The sequence below is a fragment of the Panthera pardus genome, unplaced genomic scaffold (genome assembly GCF_024362965.1).
Source record: "Panthera pardus isolate Hobbes unplaced genomic scaffold, ASM2436296v1 HiC_scaffold_21, whole genome shotgun sequence".
In the NCBI taxonomy this organism is placed as follows: Eukaryota; Metazoa; Chordata; class Mammalia; order Carnivora; family Felidae; genus Panthera; species Panthera pardus.
Window position 1 is genome coordinate 8,211,546 of NW_026526777.1, and position 27,288 is coordinate 8,238,833.

General features: G+C 46.7%; 1 protein-coding gene across 1 annotated transcript in view; it reads left to right on the top strand.

Moving 5' to 3' along the window:
* Positions 1-27,288, top strand: part of PBX1 (PBX homeobox 1) — a 295,032-nt gene that overhangs the window by 1,870 nt on the left and 265,874 nt on the right. Inside the window, 1 exon segment of the mRNA XM_019465723.2 lies at positions 2,197-2,270. Coding sequence (XP_019321268.1) covers positions 2,197-2,270 — 74 coding nt within the window.

Consider the following 27,288-nt stretch of genomic DNA (forward strand, 5'->3'; position numbering starts at 1 on the left):
CAGTACTGTAGGACAGGAAGGTCTTTATTAAGGAAACACAATAAAGAAGCTGTGTAGCTTCTCAAGTTAATCCATTGCCAGGTAGACAGTTCAACACTCCAGGATTTTACAGTAAATTCTCTTCCAAAACAAAATGTAGAGTCAATGGCAACCCAGAAACAGCTTGCCCAAGGCCGATCTCGAAAAGAAGAATTTAAAAAATCTAATGACCACATATGTCTTTACTGTTAATTACCCTGCTTTGTGAAATCTCAGAAGTAGTTGTTGTTTTTTTTTTAAATATGTACACAATTCCTATACCCCAAATGACTCAGTTATGTGGAAAAGACATTATATGTATTTTCGTCTTATGGGAATAAGGAATTTGAGTTGAGAAAATGAGCCGAAGCGGTTAAAAGCGTGGATGTTATGAATTACACCCTTATTTTAGCTGCAGGCACATGCAACATGTAAACTCAGAAGTACTGAGTGTGGAAAACTTAGAAATGTTCGAAGCCAGGAACTGTGCTTAATTTTTTTTTAAATGGGGGAAAGTTTTCAAAAATTAATCGGTGCTCTCTTCCAATTGTATTATCTTTAGAGAAGCTAATAATTATGGCAAAGTGGAAGATTTTTCCCACTGGCAATCTCTTTTTGAATTGGAACAGATTTCTCCATTACATTGTTGCAGAAGAAGAAACTCAGACATACCAATAAACTGGTTTAATAACAAGTTTGTGAAGTGGCAAGGGGCCGGGAAGGCTGGAGACTTCCCACTTTCCTCACGGACGATCAGTACTCCCTTTTTGTACAGCTGAGGACAGCCGAGGCTTGGCGGGTCTCCCCTGATAGTGGCCTCGATGCTGAGAGAGATTAGACCCACATTTTGGGATGGGGAAATCTGTTCTCTGTCTGTAACCCCATTGATGTGCTGTGGAAATGTAGTATTTCTGGAAAGCCGTCTGGGGCTTTTGTTGTTATTAGTCTTGTTGGTTTGTTTTTCCATTTGGGCCTATATGTAAGAATGCAATTAATGAAAACTATTTTAAAAGGCCCTCAAAGAGGTCTTTGATACAATAAAGTATTTTGTACCTTTTTTTCTCACCCCCCCCCCCCCCCATGAGAACTCAGGCACCATTGAGCTTTCTTTTTGTTCAAACAATGTAACTCTACTCACAGTATAGAGAGCCTGCTTCTGGTTACTGCTCTTCATGAGGATGTGTGTCCATTTTTTTTTTAACTTTCGCAAGAATTAAAAAAGAATTGCATGTGTCTGGGGTGCCAGGGGCTTCCATTTGTCTTTACACATTAATTTCAGTTTGTAAACAGAATTCCTTTAACTGATAGCTGATACGATCAGTATTTTGTTTCCAAAACAATATCCTTCTGCTAAGTGCTTCCATAGTAAAATAAAGGGAAAGGTATTGTTTTGTTCCTCAAGTGCATTCAGAATACACACGCACACCAGAACCAGGTAAATCACTAATCTAAAAGGCAGAATTGTATTTATTTTTTCCCCAATGGGTGCAAGGTCCTAATTGTAAATAATTGAATTTCAACACCTGCAAATAAGCGGCGTGTGCACAAGAGGCATAATGTGAACACAGAGAAATGAATTTATTCCCCATATGGGTATGTTTGCCCCCTGGCAATGCATTTCCATACTCTTTAACTTGGGGACTGAAATTTTATAAATTGACAGTTCTACTCAGAAGACCTTTCAAGCATCTTGTGTTTATGAGAATACAGGGGCATCTGCGGAATGAATTCGAACACATGGATGAATTAAATTTGAAAACACACACACAGACTAAGAGGCAGACAGCTCCTAGGCTGTGGTGGTTGCATAGATTATAGAAAACTGTTATCCTATGCGTTTAGCTTTGCCGTATTCATTGCCCTGGATATAGGATTATTGGTTTAAGAATTCCACTTTGATTAAACTATTAAAAAAAAAACAACTAACTCTGCCTAAATGGGCATAATTTAGGTTAGTTCTGTTCTGTAGTTAAATCCCTACTCTCTCTCAGCTAATTAACATTATTTCCTTTTCTATGGCGGGACTCTGTATATTAAGTCATAAAACAATCGAAGCATGCCACAGAGTTATGCGTGGTATATAATTTTGGCTAAATGTTCAGATTTTTCCCCCTGTGCATTATCAGCAGTTTGATTCTGAAAGTCCACCTAAGCCATTATGTTGTTTCTTTCTTGCAGAAAACATGCTTTAAACTGCCACAGAATGAAGCCTGCCTTGTTTAATGTGTTGTGTGAAATCAAAGAAAAAACAGGTAGGAATGAGATTTCAACATTTAAGCGTTTTCTTTGGCCAGTTGACTCACTTAGCCAGCAATCACAAACCCATTATTTAAATATTAAAATTTCAGAATAAAAGTACTCTCAAGATGGATCGCGTATTCCAATAGGGAGTCCTAGTAGCCCTGCTTCCTGGGAAAGAAAGCACCAAGTTTCCTTGACAGTTATTACCAAGCATTACTGGTTTATTTTCCTTAACTCTGTTACCAGCCTCTTTGAAACTGGGGCTAGAATAGAGGTTCTGAAGGGAAATTGATAGAATGATGTGCCTTTGGGGGAAAAATATGAAAGTAAAAGTCTGTTTCCTGAAGGAATGTATTTTGGCCCATATTTAAAACCCTAGTGTTTTTGGAGTTGGGCATGGGGGCTAAGCTGTTTAAAGTTTCCTTTCCTTTTTTTCTTGTAATGGTACAAAGGAGCAGGCTAGAGGTTTCTCAGCAGTGGTGGTTGTCAAATACCTTTGTGGAAAGCGCTATACAACGTCAGGTTATCGGTATTTGAGTGCCCTGTGATTTCATAGCAGGGGGAAGCGTTGGGTTTAGGAGAATATAATGCCATGAGATCACTCATTCTGTTGCTTTTCTACTTTCTAGACCTCCTCTCATGGACTAACACACTTATAACACATCCCAGGAGGGCATTTAAATTTTAAAGCAACAATTAAAAAATAGCAGTCATCAATCAGAGGTGTTCTTAAACAACAGATGCTCTGGGAAGGACATTTAGCAACATCCTCTTGTTTGTTTATCTTAATCCTTAATTTTCCAAAGTGGCTGAATCTCTCCCTTGTAAAAAGAGAGAGTTGAGAAGGCAATCTGAAACTAGAGCATAATGATGAGGAACGAGGGGTGGTTATATAAAGCGGGAGCTTCTGCTGGCCTCTGACTTGCTTGCTTCAGAGCAGTGCAAAGTACCTGCCTTCCTATTTATTTATTTATTTTTTACAACAAGGAGTGTAACAGTCAATAATTCATATCTAAACCATATAAGCAAGGGCATGACATGAATGAAAGTGACAATAAATATGATTGCATGCCCGGTTGATATACATTGATAGTTACACATAAAAAAGAGGGGTGGGGGGGAGGGCACCCAGGGTGGCTTTCTTTTTGAAAGCTCTCTGTGTTTCTCTTTTAAAAGAATAAATAGTTTCAAGATGTGACCGTTGATCGAATATGTAATTACTTGGGTCTTGAAATCTATGTGAAATTAGTAAGCAGCTCCTTTGTTGAATGTTATTTGTGTTGTGCACAACATGCCAGACAAAGCACCTGAGCAGTAATGTTCAGACCTTCAAGACTTTCAGGTTGCCTTGCCAAAACCTAACCTTACTGCAAAGCTGATAATTACATTATTTTGGCTGTGAAACACCTCTTAAGAGATTTATGAATTGTGCATACAAATATCAAAGAGCCCTTCCAGTTTGTCACACTTTTTAGCTTTTTTTTCCCTATTAGCCAGGGCAGGAAACCTGAGTGTATGTATATAGATTTTTTTCCTCTCCTTTTTTCTTCCTTCTCATTTTCTTTTTTGATCTCCAATGCTTATTTACTTTGAATTTTTGGTTTGTTGAAATCTGCTTCTAACCTAGTACGCTTTCCTGCCCGTCTTGATTCATCAAATACAGAATCAAGACATAAAGGCATATTTGATAATCCAGGCTAAAGCGACTCAATTTTGGAAGACACTTTATCAGATATTTATGGAAAGGAAGCCCATCGGGGCACTTGAATGTATATTGTGGTCAAAGTGTTTAATTCTAGCCTTCTAATTAAAACCTACCAAGGCAGTAGATCAAAGTGGATGGGTGTGAATAGAGATCCGGTTCTGGTGTGGGTTAAAGAGTTTGTTCCTTATTCATATTGGCTAAACTATGGTGATAGGAAGCAGGGGTATCGGTCAAAAATAACGCTTGAAAGGTGTAATCTATCGTTGGATGTATATTTCGCTTTTAAAATTTCCTGTCAATTGATGAATTGGTGTTTGGAGATTTTTAAAAATCTAAGTTCAGTTTCGGTGTGTTGTCTTTAGAATAATATATTTAAAAAATAGTTTATGAAGTACTGTAGATTGAGAAGATAAGGATCCCTGCCCCTGTGTTAAAGGGGAAAGATACATGTGCACACGCACACACGCGTGATAGAGGTTGGGATTGAGAGGGCACCCATGGGTGAAAGTTTTAAAAAAAAAAAAAAGAAAGGGAAAAAAAAAAGCTTTCCTCCTTGTTTCTCTGCAACTTGTATGTTAGAAGGAGTGAGGGGAAGGAAGAAACATCTCCTGGAATGCTGAGTGTTCTGTGTTAAAGGTGGGGAGATAGACAACTGGTGTGTGGAACAGAAGCCTTTGACTCTGAAGCGTGATTCCCCCGGCGCTCAGGATTTGCCCAAATCCCCGTCTCTGTGCCAGTGTATCTCCCATGCGGCCGATGCGTCTGGTAAAGTGTGTAAAGTTGCAGGAGTTTGGTTTTTTGTTTTTTTTTTTTCTTCCCTCCCTCTGGATCCAGGGCTGGTAGGCAGATCTGTTGGAGGGTCAGTTCCTATGCATTCCTTCATTGTTATGGGACTTTCCCTATTGTTTCTTCCCAGCCCCCTGGCCTCGAATGAGCATTTTTGAGCTTCCGTCCCAAGCACTGCAGAGGTTACTGGGCTCAGGGTGGGCTTGCTTGTTTATTCGCTCGCGAAGTTCCCACGTTCGGCTCACCTAGGCCTTTAGGAGGAAGACTGGACGCCGAGGGGAGCAGCGGTAATGGCTTTCATTTACTGCTTTTACTTTGTTTTTGTTTTTGCTCACGATTTCAGTGCGAAAGCTCAGAACTGAGTGGGGAAGATTGTCTTCCCCACCTTTTGCAACTCGAGAGAAACATGCGCACAGCACCCGAAGTAGGCAGCACCGTCTAAATTACAGTTGATTGATGGGTATTTAAGTCAGAAATTACTGTGAGGATATTAAAAAAAAAAAAAAAACACACCATGTGTCTTCTTGCTTCAGAGTGTGGGTGAGTTTTTATTTTGATACCCTTTTGCTTTTTAAAAATAAATGCTAAGAAAAAAGAAGGTCTGCAGAACGCTCCGGGCGGCAAATCTCAAAAACAACAGCAAGGAAACCCGTGTCGAGACCCATAGCAATGTGTGTCTCACAAGTGGCTTTTATCTGCTGTCTCCTTCTGGGATCAGAGGGATTTAATAATCGACTTTTGGGCCATTTAATATCTTATTTTCTTTTGTGTTTAAGGAAATATTCCTTGTCTTCTGACATAGTAGCAAAAGGCTGGCTTTTACCTAGGCGTATATGTAGGGGTGGGGTGGGGGGTGATGCGATGGAACAGGAGAAAAAAAAGTCAAACACACTGTGTTTCTTAAAAAGATCTTGCATATAATATCAAATGTCTTCTGATTTTTTTTTTTTTACTTTAGTGTCAAAATTCACGCAGGTTGAAAAATTAGGAAAACACCCCAAAAATACTGGGTGCCATTTACTAGGGAGAATATTTATAGATAGCAATGAAGAGCGGTAATTGTTGTGAATAGTTTTTAATTTTAGAACATAATGGCTATATATGGCATTTCCAGCCGATTTTCCTCTGTGAATTATCTGCGCTGAAGTTAAATCAAATCACTGAAGGAGGTTAAAAAAATTAGGCTTTTTTTTTCTTTTTTCTTTTCTTTTTTTTTTTTGCTTCCTTACCAACCTTTTGTTCTCTCTTTTCTTTTTTCTCTGTGTTCAATTAACACCCCCATCATAGATCTGTGTGTGTGTGTGTGTGTGTGTGTTTAAGTCTACTACTGTATTTCACTTTTGACACGCTCCCTTATTCTTGCCTGCCGCTTCTTTCTAATACAGCAGTTATATTATGGGACTGGCAGTCTTCTCTTATTTAGAGCATTAGAGAATAGTTGTGTGTGTGTGTGTGTGTGTGTGTGTGTGTGTGTGTGTGCGTGCGTGCGCGCGCGCGTGCGTGTGTGTGTTTGTATAAGTAGGAGAGGGGCAGGATGCAGCGACACTGTATCCAGCAGGGGAATAATTCTGATGGTATGAGGCCTTGAGCCGAGCAGGAGTGAAATAACTTTAGACAATTTAGAGCTGCCTCTGCTCAGATTCCTTTTGGGGTCGTGGTGGCAGGAGTGACTTCATGGAAGTTCACCCATAGCGGGCAAATGCAAAAAACTTTTTCTTGCTGATCACAAAGTTCAAGCGTTAGGTCTTTTCTTTTCTTTTTTTTCTGTCTTTTTTTTTTTTTTGTTTTGTGGAAGGGGCTGAGAGGGAAAAGTGGGGGAGGGGGGGTGCGAGGGAAGGGAAGTTACAAACCAGCTTTGCTTGAACACTCCCATCCAGGTCCAGCAGTGAGCTGGGCAGAAGTAATGTGATTCGACAATACACGGTTCATCATAATCTGGTCGTAAGTTGTATATAGACGTGCAACACTGACTGATGGGAAGTATCCCTTCTCTCCAGTCACTTTAGTGCGATCCATTCTGAGAAGTAGAGTTGATAAATTCTGGCATTGGAGAGGTACGAAGGAGGGGTGCAAAGCACATGGGGGGCAGACCTGTCCGCACGAATGTTTTGGAAGTTTGGGGTCGCTTCTGACAGTCAGGGCGCCTGTGAGGATTGGGGAGCAGATGTAAGTTAAGGGAACTGAGAGAGGGTTTGGAAGAGGGTTCACAGACCCAGGGACGTGGCTGTCAGGAGCTGGGGGGGTGAGTGAGGCTGTGGGTTCCCAGTTGGGTGGTGCTGGGAGGGGGCGTAGTGCCTGGCTGTGCTTTGAGCTTTCTGCTGGTGCAAGGCAGCTCACATGCTCTCCCCTGCCTTCTACTGACGCCCATGAACTTTTGGTTGTTGTTGTTGGCACAATTACAGAAATACCCCCAAACAAGCAAACAAACCAACACTTAAATACTGAACATATTTAAATAGGAGAGCATTTTCAGTTTAATTTAAAGCATAACCCCAGCTTCTTTGGAGACACGGTTTCCACTCATGCCTTAGGAAAACTTAGCCTTAATTTTGGTTTTAAACCCCTTTTAGATGGAGGCTGTTATGTTTTGAACTTGGGGAGGTGAATCCAAATAGACTTCATTCCTTTCCCTTTTCATATATTAAAACAACTCATTTTATATATGTGTGTGTGTGTATACAAATATATATATATATATATATATATATACACACAACACCACATGACCGAGGTCGTGTCCTAGATCCAGCTCCCAAAGACTGCTCTTCTTCACTTTCGCGTGACCCTGAGAGCCACCCGGTCCATCTGCACTGCCATTTGTCCCTGGGTGAGAGGAATATGATAATTCTGGCTCCACCCCTGTCCCTTACCTGAGGTGGTGTGGCCAGCTGTAAGGGACACAGTAACTGATAAAAAAAATAAGGGAAGGATTAATGAGTTGTTTGCAAAGTGCTTTGAGTTCCCTGGGCTGTATAAATAAAAGATGCTGTGTTTTCTGTAATAAATTATGTCGGGACCCATATCCTGTCCCATTTCATAGGATGTCACTGTGTTAACCCTTTCAGGCCATAGGAGCGTTATCTACCAGTCCGTAATTATGTAACGGGTGGTTGGTCGTCTCTCATGGGGAGAATTCTCTGGTTGAATCTATGGCTCCATGTGTATCTGAGAGGTGTCACTTCTCAGAACTTGGCAGAGTGATTTCCAGAGAAAAAAAAAGTGCAGGTATAGACGGTCATAAGATTATAAAAACGATCTCCCTTTATGGCAGAATAAGGTCAGTAGTGACTTCCCGGAAGGTCTTCTTACCACTGACAGCTATGTTTCAATCTCTCAATTATTGGTGGAAATCAAGATTGCAATGGGTAAAAAAAAAAAAAAAAAAAATCAAAATCATCCGTTTGGGTTGAGCTCATAGATTCAGCTACATCTGGCCCTGACCCTCTTGTCATTAAGTGGTTATGAGGATGGGTGCCCTGCACCTGTATGAATTCTGGACCTACCACTAAGCAGTTGTACGATGATAGGCAAAAAATTGCTGAAAGAATTGTAGGAGAAACTCTAACAGTAGTGGTTAAGGACTTGGTCTCTGCATTTGTATCCCACATCTCTTACTTTTTAGCTCTGTGACCTTATTCAAGTTACTATACCTCTCTGTGTTTCATTTTCCTCATCTATAAAAAGGAGATACTGATGATACCTATCACAGAGGGGTGTGGTAAGGATGAAATGAAGTAATACATGTAAATTACAGTGCCTGGCGTAAGCAGTCAATAACTGTTAGCTTTTATTATTTCTGGCCCTGTTTTCTTCTATGAAAAAGGGAGGCTTGCACCAGATGGTCCCGAAAGACCAAGCCAATTCCAAGACTCTGTGATTCTATGCTGAAAAGAGACAAAAATTGCTGAATTTAAGATTTGCTTTCTTTTGTTTCTCTTGCTGTTCTCTTAAAGCGAGAATTAGCTCTATCTGGCCAAAAGGCTGGGACTAGGTTGGAAGGAAAGGGGGAAAGAATGAGTAGGAACAAAGACAGAGGTTTTTAGTTATCCACAAACTGGACAACAACTACCTGAACAACTAAGATTGCATATATTAGTGACTGTGTTTTCTTAGCACCAGCAACTAGAGATATTATGTATTTATAGTTAAAAATATTTTCTCTCTGAAAACACGTGGACCCATCCATTCAATTTACAAAGTTTGAAAGTAGGAAGAGTAACATAAAGTGAGGTTAGGGGAACAAGGATCTTTTCCTGACTTCCTAATATGTTTCTTATTTAGGAAAAATTTTATCTTTATCATAATGACAGCCTGGATACATTGTAGGTTTTATTCTTTTTTATTCTTTTTAAATGGTTTTCTTTTTTTTTTTTTTAAAGCAAACTCTGTGCCCAACGAGGCAGCTGAACTCATGACCCCGAGGTAGAGAGTCACAGGCTCTACCGACTGAGCCAGCGAGGCGCCCCTGATAGTCATCTTGAAATATACTTCATGTACCATGAAATTCACCCATGTTAACTATACAGTTCAGTGATTTAGTATATTTACAAAATCGTACAACCAGCAGAACCTAAATTTAGATCCTTGTTCATCACTTACCAAAAAACCCAGTACCTATGACCAATCAGTTCAGATTTCTCCCTTTGCCTAGCCCCTAGAAATTGCTAACCTCTGCCTCTAGGGATTTGTCTCTTCTGGGCATTTCACATAAATGGAGTCCCATAACATGTGTTGTGTTCTTAAGTCATATTGTAAATGACACCACCTTTTGTCTCTAGCACCCCCGGCCTTCCATTGTTTTCAACCTTTTCCTCCAGTTAGTGATCTCTTCTTTGCCTCCATGTTTAGGGTTCTGTATTTTTTGTCTTCTTTGATCATCGACACCTACTCTAAAAAAAAATGTTTTTGATAAATTTAAGTCAAAGGAATGAATCTCTACTGTTGGAATTTCAGGTGTGAGGTTCCTGGAAAGGGAGAAATTAGCAAAAGAGATTGGGCAATTTTTTGAATAGCAGTCTAGTATGATAGGGAAAGCCAGGACTTCGAGGCAAACCACCCTGGATTCCATTCCTAGCTTGGTGTGTAATATTAATAAGTTATTTGATGTAACAGAGCTTCAATTTCCTCACCTATACTGTAAAGATAATAATATTAGTGGGGTAATTTGGGGGACTAAACACAATAATACAAAGCATATAGTCTAGTGAGTGTGCTCAGTAAATGCCAACTACTGTTTTTTGGGTTTTGTTTTTTCCAAAACCGCATGGCAGAGTGTTGACCACCCTACTCATGAGTCTGGCTCTGTTCAGGTTGGGTTTTCCAGCAGGTTGGTCCAGGAGTTTTAGAGGCTCACCAAAATTTGCCTCCTGACGCCTGCTGCATTTACGTGCTTTGAATGGTTGTCTGTATAAGAGGGGAAAAGACTCTTGGGCAAATCTCAACAGAAGGTATCCCAGCATATCTGCACTTTCCTCCTTCAGTCCTTGAGTTCTTGAAAAGGAATCCCATAAAACAGTGCTGTCTGGGAAACACATAGGTAATTTCAAATATAATTTTTTAATGTTTATTTATTTTGAGAGAGAGAGCAGGGGAGGGGCAGAGACAGAGAGAGAGAAGGAGAGGGAGAGAGAGAGAATCCCAAGCAGGCTCCATGCTGTCAGTGCAGAGTCTGATGGGGGGCTCGAACCCACAAACTGCTCGACCATGACCCCAGTTGAAATCAAGAGCTGGACACCTAACCGACTGAGCCACCCTGGCGCCCCTTAAATGTAATGTTTTGAATTTTCTAGTGGCTCATTAAAGGAAGTAAAAAAAAGAGAGAGGTGAAATTAATTTTAAGAAATAGACTTTTAAATCCAAATCTCTAAAATATTTCAACATGTGATCAACATAAAATTATTCATGAGCCATTTTATGTTTTCTTTTGTACTAAGACTTTGAAACCCATTGTGTGTATTATATTTACAGCACGTCTTCAGTGTGGACTAGGCATACTTAAGTGCTCAGGGTTTACATGTGGCTCGGGTCTTCCGTATTGGTCAGCTTGGCCAAGGAGTGGTTGTTTTGGCATAAACTTTTGTTTTGTTTTCTTTTTTGGCATAGAACTAGGATGAGGTGGTTCATCACTATCTCCTTTTTTTTTTTTTTTTTTTTTTTTACTTTTTTCTTTTCATAACGTATTGTTTTATGATTTGTTTCCATATCCTTAACAACATCTTAAATGTTCCCCACAAGAGAATGAGTAGGTGGAAGCCGCCATCTTGTTTCCTACAGTTAGAATACAAGGGACAAGTCCAGAGGAGTCCATGGTGTGACAAAGTTTGCAGGACCCGGAGTCAGGGTCAGGAGTTCTGAGGTGCACTGCCGACTGCCTCCAAAGTGTGTTATTTTAAGAATGTCATTTAACCTCTTAGTCTCAGGTTTCCACGTCCATGGAATGGGCAACTCTAGAGAGCTGACCCCACATCCCATGGATCATGAGCCTCAACATGAGTCCTGCCCAAGACTTGGATGGAAGGCAGGTGGAGCACTTATAAAATTCTTTTTCATTACTGCAGTTTTAATTTATCCTTTGACTCCTCCTCCCTTTTCTAGACAGTCCTATAAAAGTGGTTATGGTGGTGTTAAAGCTACCTCCATCAGTCAAGTTGAATTGGAGAATGCAAACCGGGAGAGGAAAAAAAAATAGTGATTTTTTTTTTTTTTAATTGAAGTATTTAGCATCACATTTACAAGGCCCGTTGGAGGCCAGTCCCGGTTTAATCCACCTTGTAGACTCCATGACCGAAGGCAAATAATGGTTCTTCTGCATCCTTTCTGTTTGTAGCTAGCTGTTGGATTCTAGGCTGGAGACTGCTTTTTGGAAAACACGAAGATTTGTGGTTGCAGGATTGGAAGGGCAGTATACCTGTGCAAGTTCACACGGCGCAGCCCAGAGGAAAAAGTCGGGGAAACTTGGGTTTGCCTTTCACCTTGGAATTGTGCAGAGTTCCTTGTTTCCCGTTTGCCTCAGCTGAAACGCTGAAACAAGGCCTGTTTCCCACCCACCCTTCAGGGGGGCTTCTGGAGACTGAAACTGAGGGTATTTAGAAAGATGTTTGGCTGTCCCTAAGACGAAGTGCGGCCCGCAGGTGTGTGTGTGTGTGTGTGTGTGTGTGTGTGTGTGTATGTGTATGTGTGTGTGCGTGAAGTTCTGTGTCTGTTGTGCTTTGAGACCGGGTTGAATCTGCCAGTAGGTCAAAGGAATAAGTTTACCTAGTGGCCTGCGCTGGCAGGCCCGGGAGGGAGGGCAGGCGGGCGTCTCTCCGAGGGCAGCGAGGGCTGCGGGTGATTTGAGCCCGAGTGCGTCCCCGGAGGAGAATCCTCCTTGTAATCCTCATTGTTAATCGAATGGAAAGTTTGCATTTCTCTTTTGTCCCTAACAAAGGAAGCCTCTCGGGGACCCTAACGAGGAGCCCGGCCTCCCCCGCCCTCCGCGAGGCCCGCTCTGCTCTCCGGGTGGGAGGGTGTGCACGGCGTCGCCTTCCTGCGGAGCCTGCACGCGGGGGGCTCCGGGGCCTCGCGCCCTGGCGACGTTAGGAGACACTTCACAACAAAGCGGCGGCAGCCGGGGCCTGGCTTTTCCTTTGTGCGGCCTGCGTGCGCGGGTGGCCGTGACCCCGCAGCCCCGGCGACGGCGAGGCCCGGGGCGGGTGCGGGCGGGGGCGCGCGCGAGCACTGGGTCCCGGCGGGGGTGGGGTGGGGGGGACGCCGGGGCCTGCGGCCAGGTGAGCGGCCCGCAGTGTTGGGGGGGGGACCGTCGCCGCCGCCACGACAGGAGGGCGAGGGCGGCTCGCGCACGCCAGGTGGTGCGCGGCAAGGCGGAGTCGTCTGCAAGGAGTTGAGGGGGAGGCGCGGCGGCGGAAAACTTTGGGAACTTAGGGAAATGCGGGGCCGCCGCGGGGACAGGCCGGTCGGCAGGCCACCCGCGGCGCGCGAGGGGCGGTGGCTCCCTGCGGACGCGGGGCGGCCCGGGGGTTCTCGCAGTGGGGGCGGGGGCGTGCCTCCAGCGGCCTCTCCCCGCTCCCCCCCTCCGCGCCCTGGGGCCCCGAGAAGGTGGCTGGAGGTGACCCCGCCCCCCCACCCCCTCGGGCGCCACGCGTCCTTCTTCGCACACCCCACCCTTCATTGCACATCCCCCCCCCCCCCCCCCCCCCCCCCCCCCCGCACCGGGTCAGGCCGCTTGCTCGCTGTCGGGGCGTCGGAGCCCCGGGGTGGGGAGGGGCGGTGAGGGTGCTGGACGGCAGGAGGCCTGGCCCCGGGGAGCGGGGCTCCCGCGCTTTCCGGGCGCCGGGTGTGCGACGTGCCCGAGGCCTGCAGATCTCGGCGGCGGTGGCTTTGCGTGCAGGGGTGCCACGCAGAGGGCGGCGTGCGAGCACGTGGCTGAGAGTGTGCGCGCTCCCACGCACGCGTGTTGATCTGCAGCGTCTTTTCTCCGTTGGCCCGGTGTCGTTTCCTCTCCGTCCTTAACCGTTCCCGTCGGTGCTTTGTGCGCGTGAAATGAAATCACACACCACCCTCCGGAAGGTGCTGCAGGAGCCCTGGTGTCTCCTTTGTCTCTCAGCCCTTGCAGGGAGCACGGCACCCTCCCCTGGGGGGATTTTTAATCCAGAGAACCTTGATGGACCCTAAACGGCCCTGACATTTGTTAAGGGAGGTCTGATTCCTTGAACACTTGAAGAAGGTTTGGGGCCTTCAGACATACCTACCTTCTTATATGGCGACGCGTCTGGTCCTTAACGGGAGTCTTAAGCAAAGAGAAAAGTGATTTGGGAGTTTGCCCCCCCGCCCCCGCCTGTACATACACGGAATTGCTCCCCTCCCCCCCCCCCCCCCCCAGCCCCCCAGCCTACTGGAGCCGAGGCAGGAAGGGGCTGTCATCATGCTCATGCCTAAGCCGTATTACTTTATTTTTCTTCTTAGAAAGTTACACTAGGAAAGATGTTCTTGATGTGTGATTATTATTCTTAAACGGATTCTTGTGCTTTCCTATTATTGCTCTGTTACAGCCCCGCAGAGCAACCCCCGGGTCCTGCAATAGACCCTCCAGAAACTTTCCATTGAATGCACGTGGGAGAGCTAGAAGTCGGAAAGGTTGAATTCCCTCATTACTTCCCAAATCCGTGAATTAATTCTATGAATTGCACCAGCCCAGTCTCTGATCCACCAACTACCAGGCCCATTATTAATTTCACAGCAGGGGTTTCTGGTCCGGGTTAACTCCGGGGGAGATGTTGGAAGGGGCTGTTGGGTAGGCTGAGAGTTGGTGCGCTCTTTCTGCTTGTGACGGACGTTGCAGCTCAAATATAGGAGTAGCGACGCTCAAACCGGCAGTGGTAACAGTGGAGAGTGAAAACAGTTGCTTCCTTCTGCTCCTGATTGGGACACCCCCATCCTCCTACTCATTTACTGTACGGATTCCTCCCCTCCTAGGGGATTCGGGCTCAGATATCTTGGTAACTGCCGCCGTGGATTCGCTTCCTCGCAGCTTACCCTAAAGAGGAAAGCATCTCCCTGGCGGCCTCCACGTGGGCGTAAGTGTGCAAAGATGGGTGGTCTTATCAAGGTCCCTCACCTGTAATGTCACCTTCTGACTGGTGCCCTTCCTGAGTGGAGGTTATGGAAGCCTAATTGTTTTTCAGTAAGTCTGGCCAGATATTTTTGAACGCCGTGGGTTCTGGAGATGTTGGGGGAAGACTCTTGGGTCCCATGGGTTGGATAGTGAAAAAGTTAAAAATGCAGACCCGTCCTGGTTGGATTTAGTTTTTCAATGCCCGTTACACATTTTCAGTTTAGACCTACTGGAGGACGTGATGTAATTTGCAGAGTTTGTACCCTACTTTGGACCATTGGTTCCTTGGGCAAATATTTAGGAAACTTCTTGTGTGGGACATTATGTGAGACCTAGAAGAAATGCAAATGTGCAAGTTGTGGCCCTTAACCGTCCAGGAGCTCCCAGCCCAATGGGGGGGGGGCCCTGAATCGTGGTCAGGATCTTTGTAGCATAGGCAGCTGACTTGCCCCGAAAGTCCTGTGCCCAGGATAGGATGTGTTCCTTGGGGCCAGGAGTGTGACTGTCAAGGTCATTCTGGATGAGAGTTCAGGAACGCTTCTGGGCAGTACGTGTAGAAGCGTGCTTTCTTTGCTTCAGAGGCTGCTGTGTTTTGTGTAGGCAGCCTGAGAAATGTTCTGCGTCCCGAGTTTGCGCATCTGGCCTTGCCTTTCCCTAAATCTTGTCGCCCAGTTTCATTTGCTTTGCCTTCTCCCCTCCACTCTCTCTTTTGACCCCTTCCGTGCCTCGACAGGGGCCTCCCCCGCACCCCCAAATTGCTATTTGCCAAACTTGTGACCTGAGACCACTTGGCATTTCCCTGGGATGGCTGAAATTTACCACCCGCTGAATAGGCATTCTGTGACATTTGCTCACCTGGGTAGTTTAAGCTACACGGTCTGTGTTGAGAGAGTGCGGAGAGGAAGTGTGAAATTTACCTCTGTGCTCCAGGGTTCTTGCCAGCAGGGAGACAAACAGTGATGCTTCTAGAAGCTGGAATTAATTTTTATCACGGTGCACATATATAGTTATATATATTCATACACACATTTATTATGTATTCAATAAATGCATGTAGACAATTTGTGCGTTATCTGTCATTCTCTAGTCATTATTTTAACAAATTAAATTTTCATGGTTAGATTCATCTTTCACATGCATCCCCTTCCCTCCACAGCTACCTTCTTTCTTCCTCTCCCTCCCTGCTGGTAGGAGACACTGGGTTAACTTAATGCTCTTTGAGGCCATGTGCCATTAGACCCCCTGTCTCCTTAAGGTTTCTGGGACTCTGGTGATGGCTTTCTCATCGTGGTCTGCCCAGCCGCTCCGCTCGTAAGGAAATAGCTCCTTGTCTCTTTGGATCAAACTGGTCCAGGAGCTTGTTCAGTGCAGGTGCTGGGGACAGGCCAGCCCCCGGAGGCTCCTCCGGCTCTCAGAACCCACAGACGCACGGTCTGTCTGTCCTGGCTGTCGGCCGAGGAAGGGAGGCAGGCCGTGTGGATGGTTGAAGCTGTTGCTGTTTACCCTGTCCGAGTGACCCGAAGGCCGGGGGAAGGGCAGGATGATGGGTCATCTCTGGATGAAGCCGAATTGGAAATGTCAGCAGAAGTTGACGCTCCCTCACCTCCCTGTGGAGCAGGGAGTTCTGTCCGGAGGTAATAATAGGTAATGTGCCCGGAACACTTAATTACACACAGAGCTACCATTATTACCCCCGTTTGTAAGATGAAGAAACAGGTGCAGAGAGTTTAATGAACTTCCTTAAAGTCACACAACTTAACGAGAGGCTCACTTGGGACGGGTGGTCCTCAAAAAGTTGTACGAAATGTGGATTTTTCTGCAGAAATGTGCATTCCTGTTGAGTGACAGCCCTTTAAATTGTGATTCTTCCAAGAAAAATCCTGTGGAATCCTACTTAGTTGTCCAAAAAACAAATAGCTTGGCTCTACCCATCTCTGGTCCTGTTTCTCAGGTACATAAATTTAATTATCTCTTGGCTGTGGTTGACTGTAAAACATAAGTAAAAGGAGATAAGTCCAAAATTCTCCTTGGGCCTATTCCCTGATTTTTATTAGGCCTCTGCCTGTTATCTTTTTAGAATCTTCCTGATTTCTTTCAGGCAATGAGCATGACTTATTTTCATAGGTGGTCTACAGCTTGACTGTCCCTCTTCGGTGTATATCACCTTTTCTGGTTCCTTCTCAGAAGCCTGGGGTTTTTGACAGGAGCATAAAGCAGGGCACAGTGCCTCGTTCTTGCACACCCTTCTTGGTTCTGCTGTCCCTTCTGTCCTGCCTCCCCCGTTTGTGGCCACACTCCAGGCCCCCGGGCGCTCAGGTGATTCTAAGTGGTGCAGCTGAAAGTTGCACGGGTGAGACCAGAAAGTCTCCTGTGTCCAGCCACAAAGCCACTCGTGGGAATGAAGCCGCCCCTTTGTTTTGAGAAGTGCATGTTCTCAGTTTTCAGGAGGGGACAACTGTGTTCCAAGGAGTGGGGTGGCCCCGGAGCAGCCTGGTGTAAAGGACCTGGTTGGAGGGGCGCCTGAGTGGCTCGGTCGGTCGGTTGAGTGTCCGCCTTTGGCTCAGGTCATGATCTCACGGTTTGTGAATTTGAGCCCTGTGTGGGGCTCTGTGCTGACAGCTCGGAGCCCGCTTCACATCCTCTACCTCCCTCTCCCCCCCCACCGTCTCTCCCCCTCTGTTTCTCTCCCCCCTCCATTTCTCTCCTCCCTCCACCTCCCTCTCCCCCTTCCCCCCCTTCGTCTCTCTCCCCTCCACCGTCTCTCTCCCCACCCTCTGTCTCTCTCCCCCTGCCCTCTGTCTCTCTCCCCACCGTCTCTCTCCCCGCTCTGTCTCTCTCCCCCCTCTACCTCCCTCTCCCCCCTCCGTCTCTCTCCCCCCACCTCCCTGTCCCCCCTCTGTCTCTCCCCCCTCTGTCTTTCTCCCCCCATCTCTCTCCCCCCCCCATTTCTCCCTCCCCCACCGTCTCTCTCTCTCTCTCTCTCTCTCAAAGAATCTTGTTATTATGAACTATGGGAGAACTTTGCCTAGCAAAACTTTAAAAATAAATAAATAAACTTAAAAAAAAAAGTCAATTAACTTTAAAAGAAAAAAAAAAAAGGACCTGCGTGGAGGCAAAATCCTGGTGACAGTGACTCTTGCAAAGCTTAGTATCTTCACATTGCCCAGGTGTTTAAGGAAAAAAGAAAGAATTTGGCATAGCCCATGTTTATTATTTCTTTAAAAATTTTTTTTGTAAATGTTTATTTTGAGAGAGAGAATGAGAGAGCGTGAGTAGGGGAGGGGCAGAGAGAGAGGGAGACACAGAATCGGAAGCAGGCTCCAGGCTCTGAGCCGTCAGCACAGAGCCTGAGGTGGGGCTTGAACCCATGAACCGCAGATCATGACCTGAGCCGAAGTCAGACGCTCAACCTACTGAGCCACTTCAGGGCCCCGGTATATCCCCTGTTTAAATTTATTGTGTAGGAAATGTTTTAATACCAGGAAGACCTTAATAAAGAAAATTTTAGAAAAGAAAAATTCACCTTTAATTTTACTATCCTAGCTTGCTATCTATTATAAGCACCCACCCGCCCCTCTCCCGTGCTTATATTTCCTTCCTGTCATTTCCCTTATGGCTGTACGAATTTTTCATTTCTTGTGGATGATTACGTACTCAGGGATGAAATTGTCTCCTATTTTTGCAACAGAACCCGTTATGGATCTTACTTATTTATGTATTGCTCATATCATTTCAAAGAGGAACTCAAGCACTTTACCAAAAAGGATAAGCAAAATGAAGAGATTTACTAAATAAATGAGGAAAATAGAAGAGAAAATTATGGTAGAAAATAAAGTGCAGGGGACTGTTAGTGTGTAAAATTGCATGCATGACGATCCTTTCTCATTGTAGACTTCCCAGTCCTTTTGCTGGTAAGGAAATAGCTTCTGACTGTGGATCAAACTAGTCTAGAACCTTATGGAGTCCAGATCCTAGAGAGCTGGTTACAGATTTAACTCTCTGCTCCCTGGCAGCCAAAGCAAAAAGGGAAACAGGATCAGTTTCAAGTGTCAAGGCATTTGGTATTGAAAATGAATCAGAATTTGACTTCCTGCAAAATTTCTCCCATAGTTCATAATAGCAGGATGCTAAATAATGTGATAGATGTTGTCCTCTACAGCATGATAAACATATTTCATATCTTACCATAGCCCTTTGTATAGAATGCCCCCCACCGCACTCAATAGGTTTTATTATAATTATTGGTTTATGATCTGATTCCCTCATTAGACTAATGAATTTCTGGAAAATAATGATCGGGACTTATATGACCAGCAGACAGTAGATACTCAGTTGATATTTATTGAATTGAAATCCTGTTTATCTGTTTATCCAAAAAGGAGATAAATCCATTTATTAACATTCAATGAGTACTGCTAAAAAGAGGGATCAGTGAAAAGCTCCTGCCCTCGAGGCTACTTATGGTCGTCTGGGAATAGGTACATCTTAATAGGTACATTGGAGTTTGGCTGGATAAGTGCTATGTAATAGAGGCATGAGCATTTTCTCTTTTATGGAACGGAGTATACAGTTGCTTAAAATACACTCTCGGTACAGCTGGCTTTTCCCCTTGGAGTTTGTGTGTGGGTCTTTAAGCCAGGAGAGGCAGGCAGAAACGGCAATGATGAGGGCATCCGAGAGTTTCCTGACCGAGGAGATTGTCTCGAAGATTTGCTTTCTCGTTTCCATTCCCTTTTAGGAAACAGGGCCCTATTCCTGGGCTGACTAACCCAACCTCCCTGGACCCCAGGTCTCCATGATTGGGGTGGGTGGGGGTTGGGTGGAACCTGGGGGCGGGGAGTGGGGCCCCACTTCCTGACTTGACCAGGCAGCCTCGGTGGGGAGACTCTGTAGTTCCATCCCCCACCGGGTGGCTGGAGTGGTGGCCACCACTGCCATCCCTGTGACTGGCTTGCAGAGAAAACATGGGTCCTGAGGCTGGAAGAACAAAGCATCCTTGGGACATACTTACGAAATAAAGAGTTGGGGGGCGCCTGGGTGGCTCAGTCGGTTAAGCGTCCGACTTCGGCTCGGGTCATGATCTCACGGTTTGTGAGTTCGAGCCCTGCATCAGGCTCTGTGCTGATGGCTCAGAGCCTGGAGCCTGTTTCAGATTCTGTGTCTCCCTCTCTCTCTGACCCTCCCCCGTTCATGCTCTGTCTCTCTCTGTCTCAAAAATAAATAAATGTTAAAAAAAAAAATTAAAAAAAAAAGAGTTGGAAGAGCAAATGGCTGCCACATCTGGCTTTTTTTAAAAATTGGTGTTATTAGTTTTTAGACATTCGTTACTATACTAATAAGAGAGACTTTTTACCTGCTTGCTTCCCTTCCCGTCTCTTTTTCTTCCTTCTGTTTAAAAACATGTATCAACCACATCTAAGCTAGGCATACGGGTTCCCCTCCGTCCGAAGGTAGAATGACCTGTGAAACCTTTCATAAGCCGAAATGGCGTAAAGCAAAAAAAAACGATTACCATCAATTTATATGGAAAAAAAGTTTTGAGCGTTCCCAGACTCTCTTAGGCTTTTCTGATACCTTAGGACACCTGTTGCTAGGGGGATGCACAAGATACGTGGAGACGCAGCTCACGTGCTCACAGACACAGGTCAGAGTCCCGGATGAGTGTGGGTCCCAGGAAGGAGCTGGGTGGCACTCCTCGCTGGCCGGGTTCGCCCTGCCTCATGTAACCCTCACTGCAAATCAATCGCCTTTTGCCTTTTTTCTCCGCAAAAGCAAAAGTCCTCTTTGGGTTTCTTTCAGTTTGCAAAAACAGGAACGAGTGTAGGTGTTTCGTCAAAGTTGAAGTAGCTCAACGGGAACTTTTGAAAAGCAGAGGGTGTCTGGAATGGGCGAGGCGAGACAGGATCTAATCCTCAAATTGCTTACCACTGGGAGAAAACCAAGAGAGGGCTTCAGGGCAGCATCGAGCAGGGCCGTGAAGGTGACCTAAATGTAGCCTAGTGCTTCGCCCACAGCGTGTTCTCGGCTGTTTCCAGAAAAAAAGATGATGCCAGTTTTCTCTAAGCTTGTAAGCTTCTCCTCCTAGATGGTAAACTAGTGAGCCATGCTAGCACAGTGCTTGATGCACACACACGCGCACACACACATACATGTATATGTACGTATATAATACAGGATGCTCTACAAATACTGGTTGAAGGAAAGAAGAAAAAAGGAGTCACAGATAATTTATCTAAATCTAAATTGGACTTACTTATATTTTCAGACTGAGCCTCTTAAAAAATTATTTCCAAAATTGCTACTATCTGCTGTGAACGTGCTCGTTTCTGAGTATTCTGTGGGCGCTTCTGTGATGTGTCTGAGAAGAAGACATCTTCCGTTTGCCTGGGTCCCTCGCATGAAGTGCTCCGAATCCCATGTTTGGACACAAAGAGGTTCTGGTTGGAATCAGCTTGTTACCAAACGGGGGCATTTCTTGAATGGCTCCTCTGAGTCTGGGTTTTCCGAGTTATGATGTGGGACTTGGAGGGGTGAAGGGTGCTCGGGGTATCGTGGGGTGAACGGGGGTTGGGGGAGAGTGTGCGAGACGAGACATGAGAAACCGTGTAAAGACAAGTGACGATCAGATGTAGGAAACTGGCCAGACACAACCTTCCCGGGGTTGTGTAGGTAGGCGAAGTAGGCAGGGTAGTTGTTTCTCTAGCGGGTGGCTCAGATTCCAGCCCATCCTCACATGGTCCGGTCTCTTGCCATCTGTAAAGCCTCCTCTTTTCTCTTTGCCCTCTCCCAAAAATCAAGCTGCCAGTTTGCTTGTGATGACTTTTTGTCCACGTTTCCTCCCATCAGATCAATCAAAATGTTGGAAAAGGACTCCTCCATTAAATAATAATAGGAAATAACAAATAAGCCCAAGACGTTCAAAGTGTTTTTTTTTTTTTTTTTATTAAGGCAGAAAAGGTTGTAGACCCTGAGGCAGGGGAAGTGGTTGAATAGGAGGCTCTCTGGGCATGCTCCACCCCCCCTTCCAGTTGAGCACATGTAATTTAAACCTGTCCTTGGGGAGGAGTAAAGAGAGAATTGCCCCCCCCCCCCCCACCAGTCCCCTCCTCCCACTGAAAATTCCTAGTCAGAGTCTGTGATATCTCAAACGGGGCTGTCACTTTTCAGGGTCACTCCCTGGGGATATCCTTCCCCTAATCCCAGTGCAATTCAAATGTTTCTGACTGAAGAACAGGACCCATGTAGGGTCCTGCATTTGTTTTAGTGACTTTGCTATGTAGCCCTCTCCTGGGGCTGGGGGGTGGGAGGGAGGTGGTCTTAGGCAAGGAATCTCACGGTGGGCTTTGAGGAGGGCAGTAGGTCCTTGAGGACCAGTACAGTCCCTCCTTTTCCACAGGGGTGTGTTCTCAGAGCCCCAGAGGATGCCTGAAACCCTGGGTAGAATCGAACTCTAAAAAAACTGGTATTTTTCCCTATATATACCTATGATAAAGTTTAATTTATAAATTCACCACAGTAAGGGGTTAACAATAATGACCAACAATAAAAAGAACAATTCTAACAGTATTCTGTAATAAAAACCGTGGGAATGTGGTCTCTGCCTCTCAGAATATCTTACTCTGCTGCGTTCACCCTTCTTGTGATGCTGGGAGATGATAAAATGCCCACGTGATGAGACGGAGTGAGGGAAATGCCGTGGGCATCGTGATGTAGCATCAGGTTACTATTGACACCTTCTGACTGTACATTCATAGAAAAGAAGGTCTCCTTTGGCTTGGTTTGGAAGCCACTGGAACCGGTTCCTCTGACTTTTCTGTGGCCGTCCCACTGTCTGAGAACCACAATCTGTGTAAGACTTCTTATCTATGACCTTTGCAGTTGCCAGGACTCCCCCAAAGTGGGGCATCAGGGGAACAAACGACAGCGCCTGTCTAGCTGAGACACTTTTGCACTTTGCTTTGGAGACTCTTTTCTTTACATCCGATGCTCGTGTGTTGCTCTGTCCTTGCGTAAGGACTCTCCCCTGTGTGCAATTAATAAACAAAATAAATTTCAATTTCTACTCTCACACATTTTCCAGAACATTCCTTGAGGAAGGGATGGTTACAGATGGAGATTTATTTGTTCAGTCAAATATTCAGCAAATGGCATCTTCCTGGGATGCTAAGTTAAAAGAGGGAGAAAAGCTGCCTGGGAACCGGCTCATCCAGCTCTGATATACACGGAGAAGACAGCTGCTGTACTTAGAAGCCCTTGGAACTTAGAGCATTTTTTAGGATGTCGAAAGACCACGCGCTAAACGGTCCAGACAGATAGGCGTAAGAAACACAAAGCGGGTTGTCTGCAGAAGATGCACGTGTGTGTATTTCATTGCTGGCCCAGAGGAGATTGTTCGTGGGTGAAGATGCTACGGTCATCCCAGGTGTAAGAACAAGCATCAAACATGGCGCTAGGCGTGTGATGAGTGTTGAGTAGAACGTATGTTTTTGCTTCTTCATTTCCAGAGCAAAATGGAAACACGCATGCCCATGCGGAGCAAGCGGCATTCGGACGCAGGGGAACAATTAGTGGCCTGTTGCGCTATTGAGTAGATGGTACCCGGGGAGCCTGCCGCTCTTGTTCCTGGTGCATGCGTGGTTTCCTCACCTGTTGTGTGGGCGCTGATGACACTCATCGGGCAGACCTGGTCCACCCCCACGGTGGTTGCGAATCTCTAGGGAGCTGTGGGTACGAGAGGCTTTGTAAGTTACCAATTCACACCACAGCTTCAAGATTTCTTCTCAAACCTGCTGAAAATTGAAGCAAGGGGAAGAAGCCACAGATTGGCAGGCACGCGGAGGGCCGATTTAGGACATGGCGTGGATTCAGAAATCTTGTTGATCCTGGCACCGGTGGGGCGTGCGGTGGATATGAAGCTCGAGATCCCAGGAGGGTGGGACAGAGGGTTGTGATTGGGAGTTAGATCCCGGCGTGGGGACACCGTTCTCCATGGAGGGACCTGGAGAATAGAGGTAACCTGCCCACAGAGAAAACCGGTCCATCAGGATTTTATCTGGAGAACGAAAACTTGAGTGTCAACCTTCCAAACCCTTGCCTGCTTCCTCTTTAAGTGAAGGGGTTCGATTTGAGTGATTAATAAGGTCTCTTCCAGGTGAGGCTTGGAGCATCCCTTTTTAGGGCGAAGAGCCCTTTTTGTAATGGGAATACTCAACGGTTCACCTGCCTCTTTGTTTTCTCAGTAGTTGTTGATCTCTGTGCGTCTGATTTTCTTAGAGCAAGGACATCATACACACACTTACCGGCTGTGTGGAGTTTATTTTCCTATTCCTAGCAATGCAAAACGAGAGGTTTTCGATACATGGATTCACTTAGCGACTGCATGGAGTTAGTCCCTCAGAAGATAAATGAAGGGCCATCTCGTTGGCCCATCTATCTGCCCGTCTTTGTCACATAGGATTTTGTGAATCTGAGACACAGGCACAGAGCTGCCATTTACAGCAGCCCGCCCTGGTGCTTGGGGAGATGGGGGGACAGCCTCACACATCACCCCAGGGGGTGCTCCCCGGAGGGGTGGGGAGCCAAGTGCCAGATGTTGGCCGCAGCGCCCCCTCTTGCAGCCCTGGGAGTGTGAACCCCCCCCACCAAGTCATTTAAGTTCACGTCTTACATACAGGTCAAGAGGGGAAAGAGCCCCGGGGGTGCAGGAGAGTCCTTGGCACCTCTCCGCTCCCCATGCTTGGGACGGACACCCGATTTTGGGGGGAACTGAAATCCAGACTCTCGAGGCAGAGACCAAAGGGCCGAGGCCAGACCAAAAGTGACTGTGCGACTGCACGCGGGCGCAAAATAATTGAAGGAAGCAGGGATACCCATCCCCGGGAGCTGAAAAACCTCACGTCCAGATGTGGTCAGAGAGGTTCGCAGAATGAAAGACAGTCTGATGAGTGAGAGACACACGCCTGTGGAGCACAATAGAAAAATCGATGGTAAGTGGAGGTGAAGGAGTTTTAGCGGGGTTTTATTGAACACAAAGAAGACAAACTTGGCTTTTGCGATGGTTCCAACTGTACGTTAATGGCCCTTTTTTAGAAACGACAGGGTTCCGGGGGGGAAGGCCACCCAGGAAAAGCTGCCGGCCCGCACCACAGGCAAGCCCACACGTGCACCCCGGTGCGGGAAGGGGGACACAGACTCAGCATGAAACGTTTTTGGGTGTGCGCCGTTGTGGGGCGAAGCGTGCTCTCGTTTTACGGGCACAAATGCATAGATGCACTTTGGGGGTTTTCGGAAAAGCAAGGAGTTTGATCTGTCTTTTCCCATCCCAGGCTCCTTCTCCCTTCCCTTTGCTTCTCTGCGAGTCTGCTGTGGCTTTATTAGGAATTCCCTTTAGTTTAGGGGGAAAAAAAATAGAGGGAGAAAGAGAGCCGGCTGGAGGGGGAGACTGCAGAACTCGCTCTTGGCCAGCAGCCCACAGCATGGGCCCGGCAGCCTTGTTGAGTCGAGCCCCGGCCTTCTGTTTCCTTAAGCACACCCCCTGTCCCCCCACCGTGCCCTCCTTTTTTTTTTTTCCTAAGGGGGCCGAGGGAGGCTGCCTCTACCCTCCTAACCCCCTTTTCTTCCTTTCTTGTTGTTTAAAGAGGATTTTTTTTTTTTTTTGGAGGCCTGAGCTGTGTGGATTTCTCCTCCCTGGCCTCCCCTTGCCTCCCCAGCCCCCTCCCCGATGAAGAGTTCATCCAAAGTTCGCATCCAGACTCCGAACAAAGTGGCGCAGACCTTTTCCTGACTCCTCACCCTTTGTCCTCATCACTCAGTGACAGACAGGAATCAAATGCTGAGGACCCAGCCGGGCGAGAGGGGGCCGTGGGTTCCCATTAACTTGCCGGGGCCCTCGACAGACAAGCCTCGGAAAAGGATTTTTGTGGCAGCGTCCCCAGGCACACACTGCGAGCTCCCCAGTCGTTTGCCGAAGGCTTCATCTGGTTTCTGTTGGAGGGAGGAGGGTCTGGGGGGGGGGGTGCTGTAAGGCGACGCGGCTGACGGGGGTTGGAGGGGGGAGTGGAGAGAAGAGGCCGGAAAATGATAGCTGGGGTGCTTTTTCCTAAAGCGGAAAACGCTGAAGCTTTCTGATCCTACTGTGAGGAAACAGATTCTCTGGGAGTTAAGGGTTCACCTTTTGGAGGTGGATTGCACTTCTCAGGACACCAGAGGACCATAGAGCAAATTACTGCTTCCAGAGTGCTAAATGATCCCCTGGTGCCCTGGAAAGAGCCCGTTTACCTCCAAAAGGTGAGTTGTTTATTGCCGGAGAGTCGAATATTGGCTGTAATGCTGGCTCATTCATTCTCTCACATCCCTGCGAGGTATTTAGGGTGGAGGTGATATTACCCACCTGTCACCACGGGAAGGGGGCCTGACAGATGCTCTTTGGATTCCCGTTCCCAGGATGGGATGGCTGGCCAGGGAGGTGAAGTGACTTTTCCAAGGTCTTATAGTGACCGCTCCCTGAAATACATCAGCCAGCTCTAACCAGGAAGAAGGAGGCCAAATGGAGGGCAGTGCTGTGATCGTCCTGACCCCAGTAGGGACTGCTCCCTGTTTCCTTAGTGCTTCGAGGCCCTCGGCCTGCTCTCCTGTGCTGCTTGCTTCACACGCTCCTGCCATGACTCCCAGGCTCCATCCACCCTGTGCCTCCGAGGTCAGCACCGCTGAGGCCCCGTGAGCAAGCTGCTGGTGGGAGTGAAAAGTGGGGCCTGAATTGGTAAGGAGGAAATTCAGTTGCAAGGTGCCATTTTGGGCGAGCCTGCAGGGAGAGGACAGTAGTGTGAAATCTTGCTTGGCATCGTGACCAGACCTGTTGCCTCTTGTTCCCCTCAGTCGTCCGGATCTTGGTGAACGCTGTGGCTCCCGGAGGTGGTGCTGTCCGCCAGCCGTTCAGTGTGGGCGATGAGGGGAATCAGGTGTTCTTTCCGCTGGGGTGGACGGGTAATGGATCTAAGGAGTCAGGACGCCTTGGGTTCTGTTTCTCCTTCTGGCTGTGGATCTGTTAAATAAATTGTAAACCAAATAAAGGACAAACTATACTCCTCGTAGGGATGCCGTGGGTGGTGAAATTAAAATCTTTGCATGCTTGCACGTCTTAACATGTCTGGCGTTTTGTGTGCATTTCGTATGTGCACCTGTGCATGAGCCCCGGTAATCCACACGACCATCCTGGGAGGTGGAAATGGTCACGATTTAGCAAGTGAGGAAACTGAAGCAAAGGCTGATGAAAATAACTTGCCCGAGACCAGCTTCATCGATGGCTACGTGCGTTATCGTGGAAATACAGCACACGCCTGGTGGCGTTTTTGCAGGATCGCTCTGTTAGCTCGGAGGGTTTGGGAAGCGAGGGACAACCTTCTTAATTAAGACCCTGGAGAAGTGGGATCCGGAGTCACTGCAGGCGACGACTGCTTACCTTTGCACAGGTTGACAGAAAGAGGACTTTCTAACTGTATCAGAAGCATCCATGGTGATGGGGGAATTTATCCTGCTTAGGAGAATCAACTTTCCAATAGATGTTTTAATTACTAATGATCCTTGCCAATTAATTAAAAAGTGTGTCTGTCATGGTGCTTCCTTGGCAGCACTTTCAATGACGACGACTTTGTGTGCATATTCGAGTAGTAAGGTGACATTTCTCTTCAACGTTTCCTAACCCAGGCTTTTTGTGGCAGAACATCCTGTTAGCAGACTGGTGCCGGGTTTTCCTCGTCTACAAGCGGAGAGGGGGAGAGAGCCTTGCGCCACCCCGGGCTCCAGAGTAGCTTGGTGACCCGGTCTACACTCCAGCCCCGGCGCTCCTGCGTTGCCTCGGATCCTTGTTTCTTGTGAACTTGCAAAGGCCGTTGGCAGAAAGTGGGGGGCCCCTGCGAAGAGGGGTGCTGTG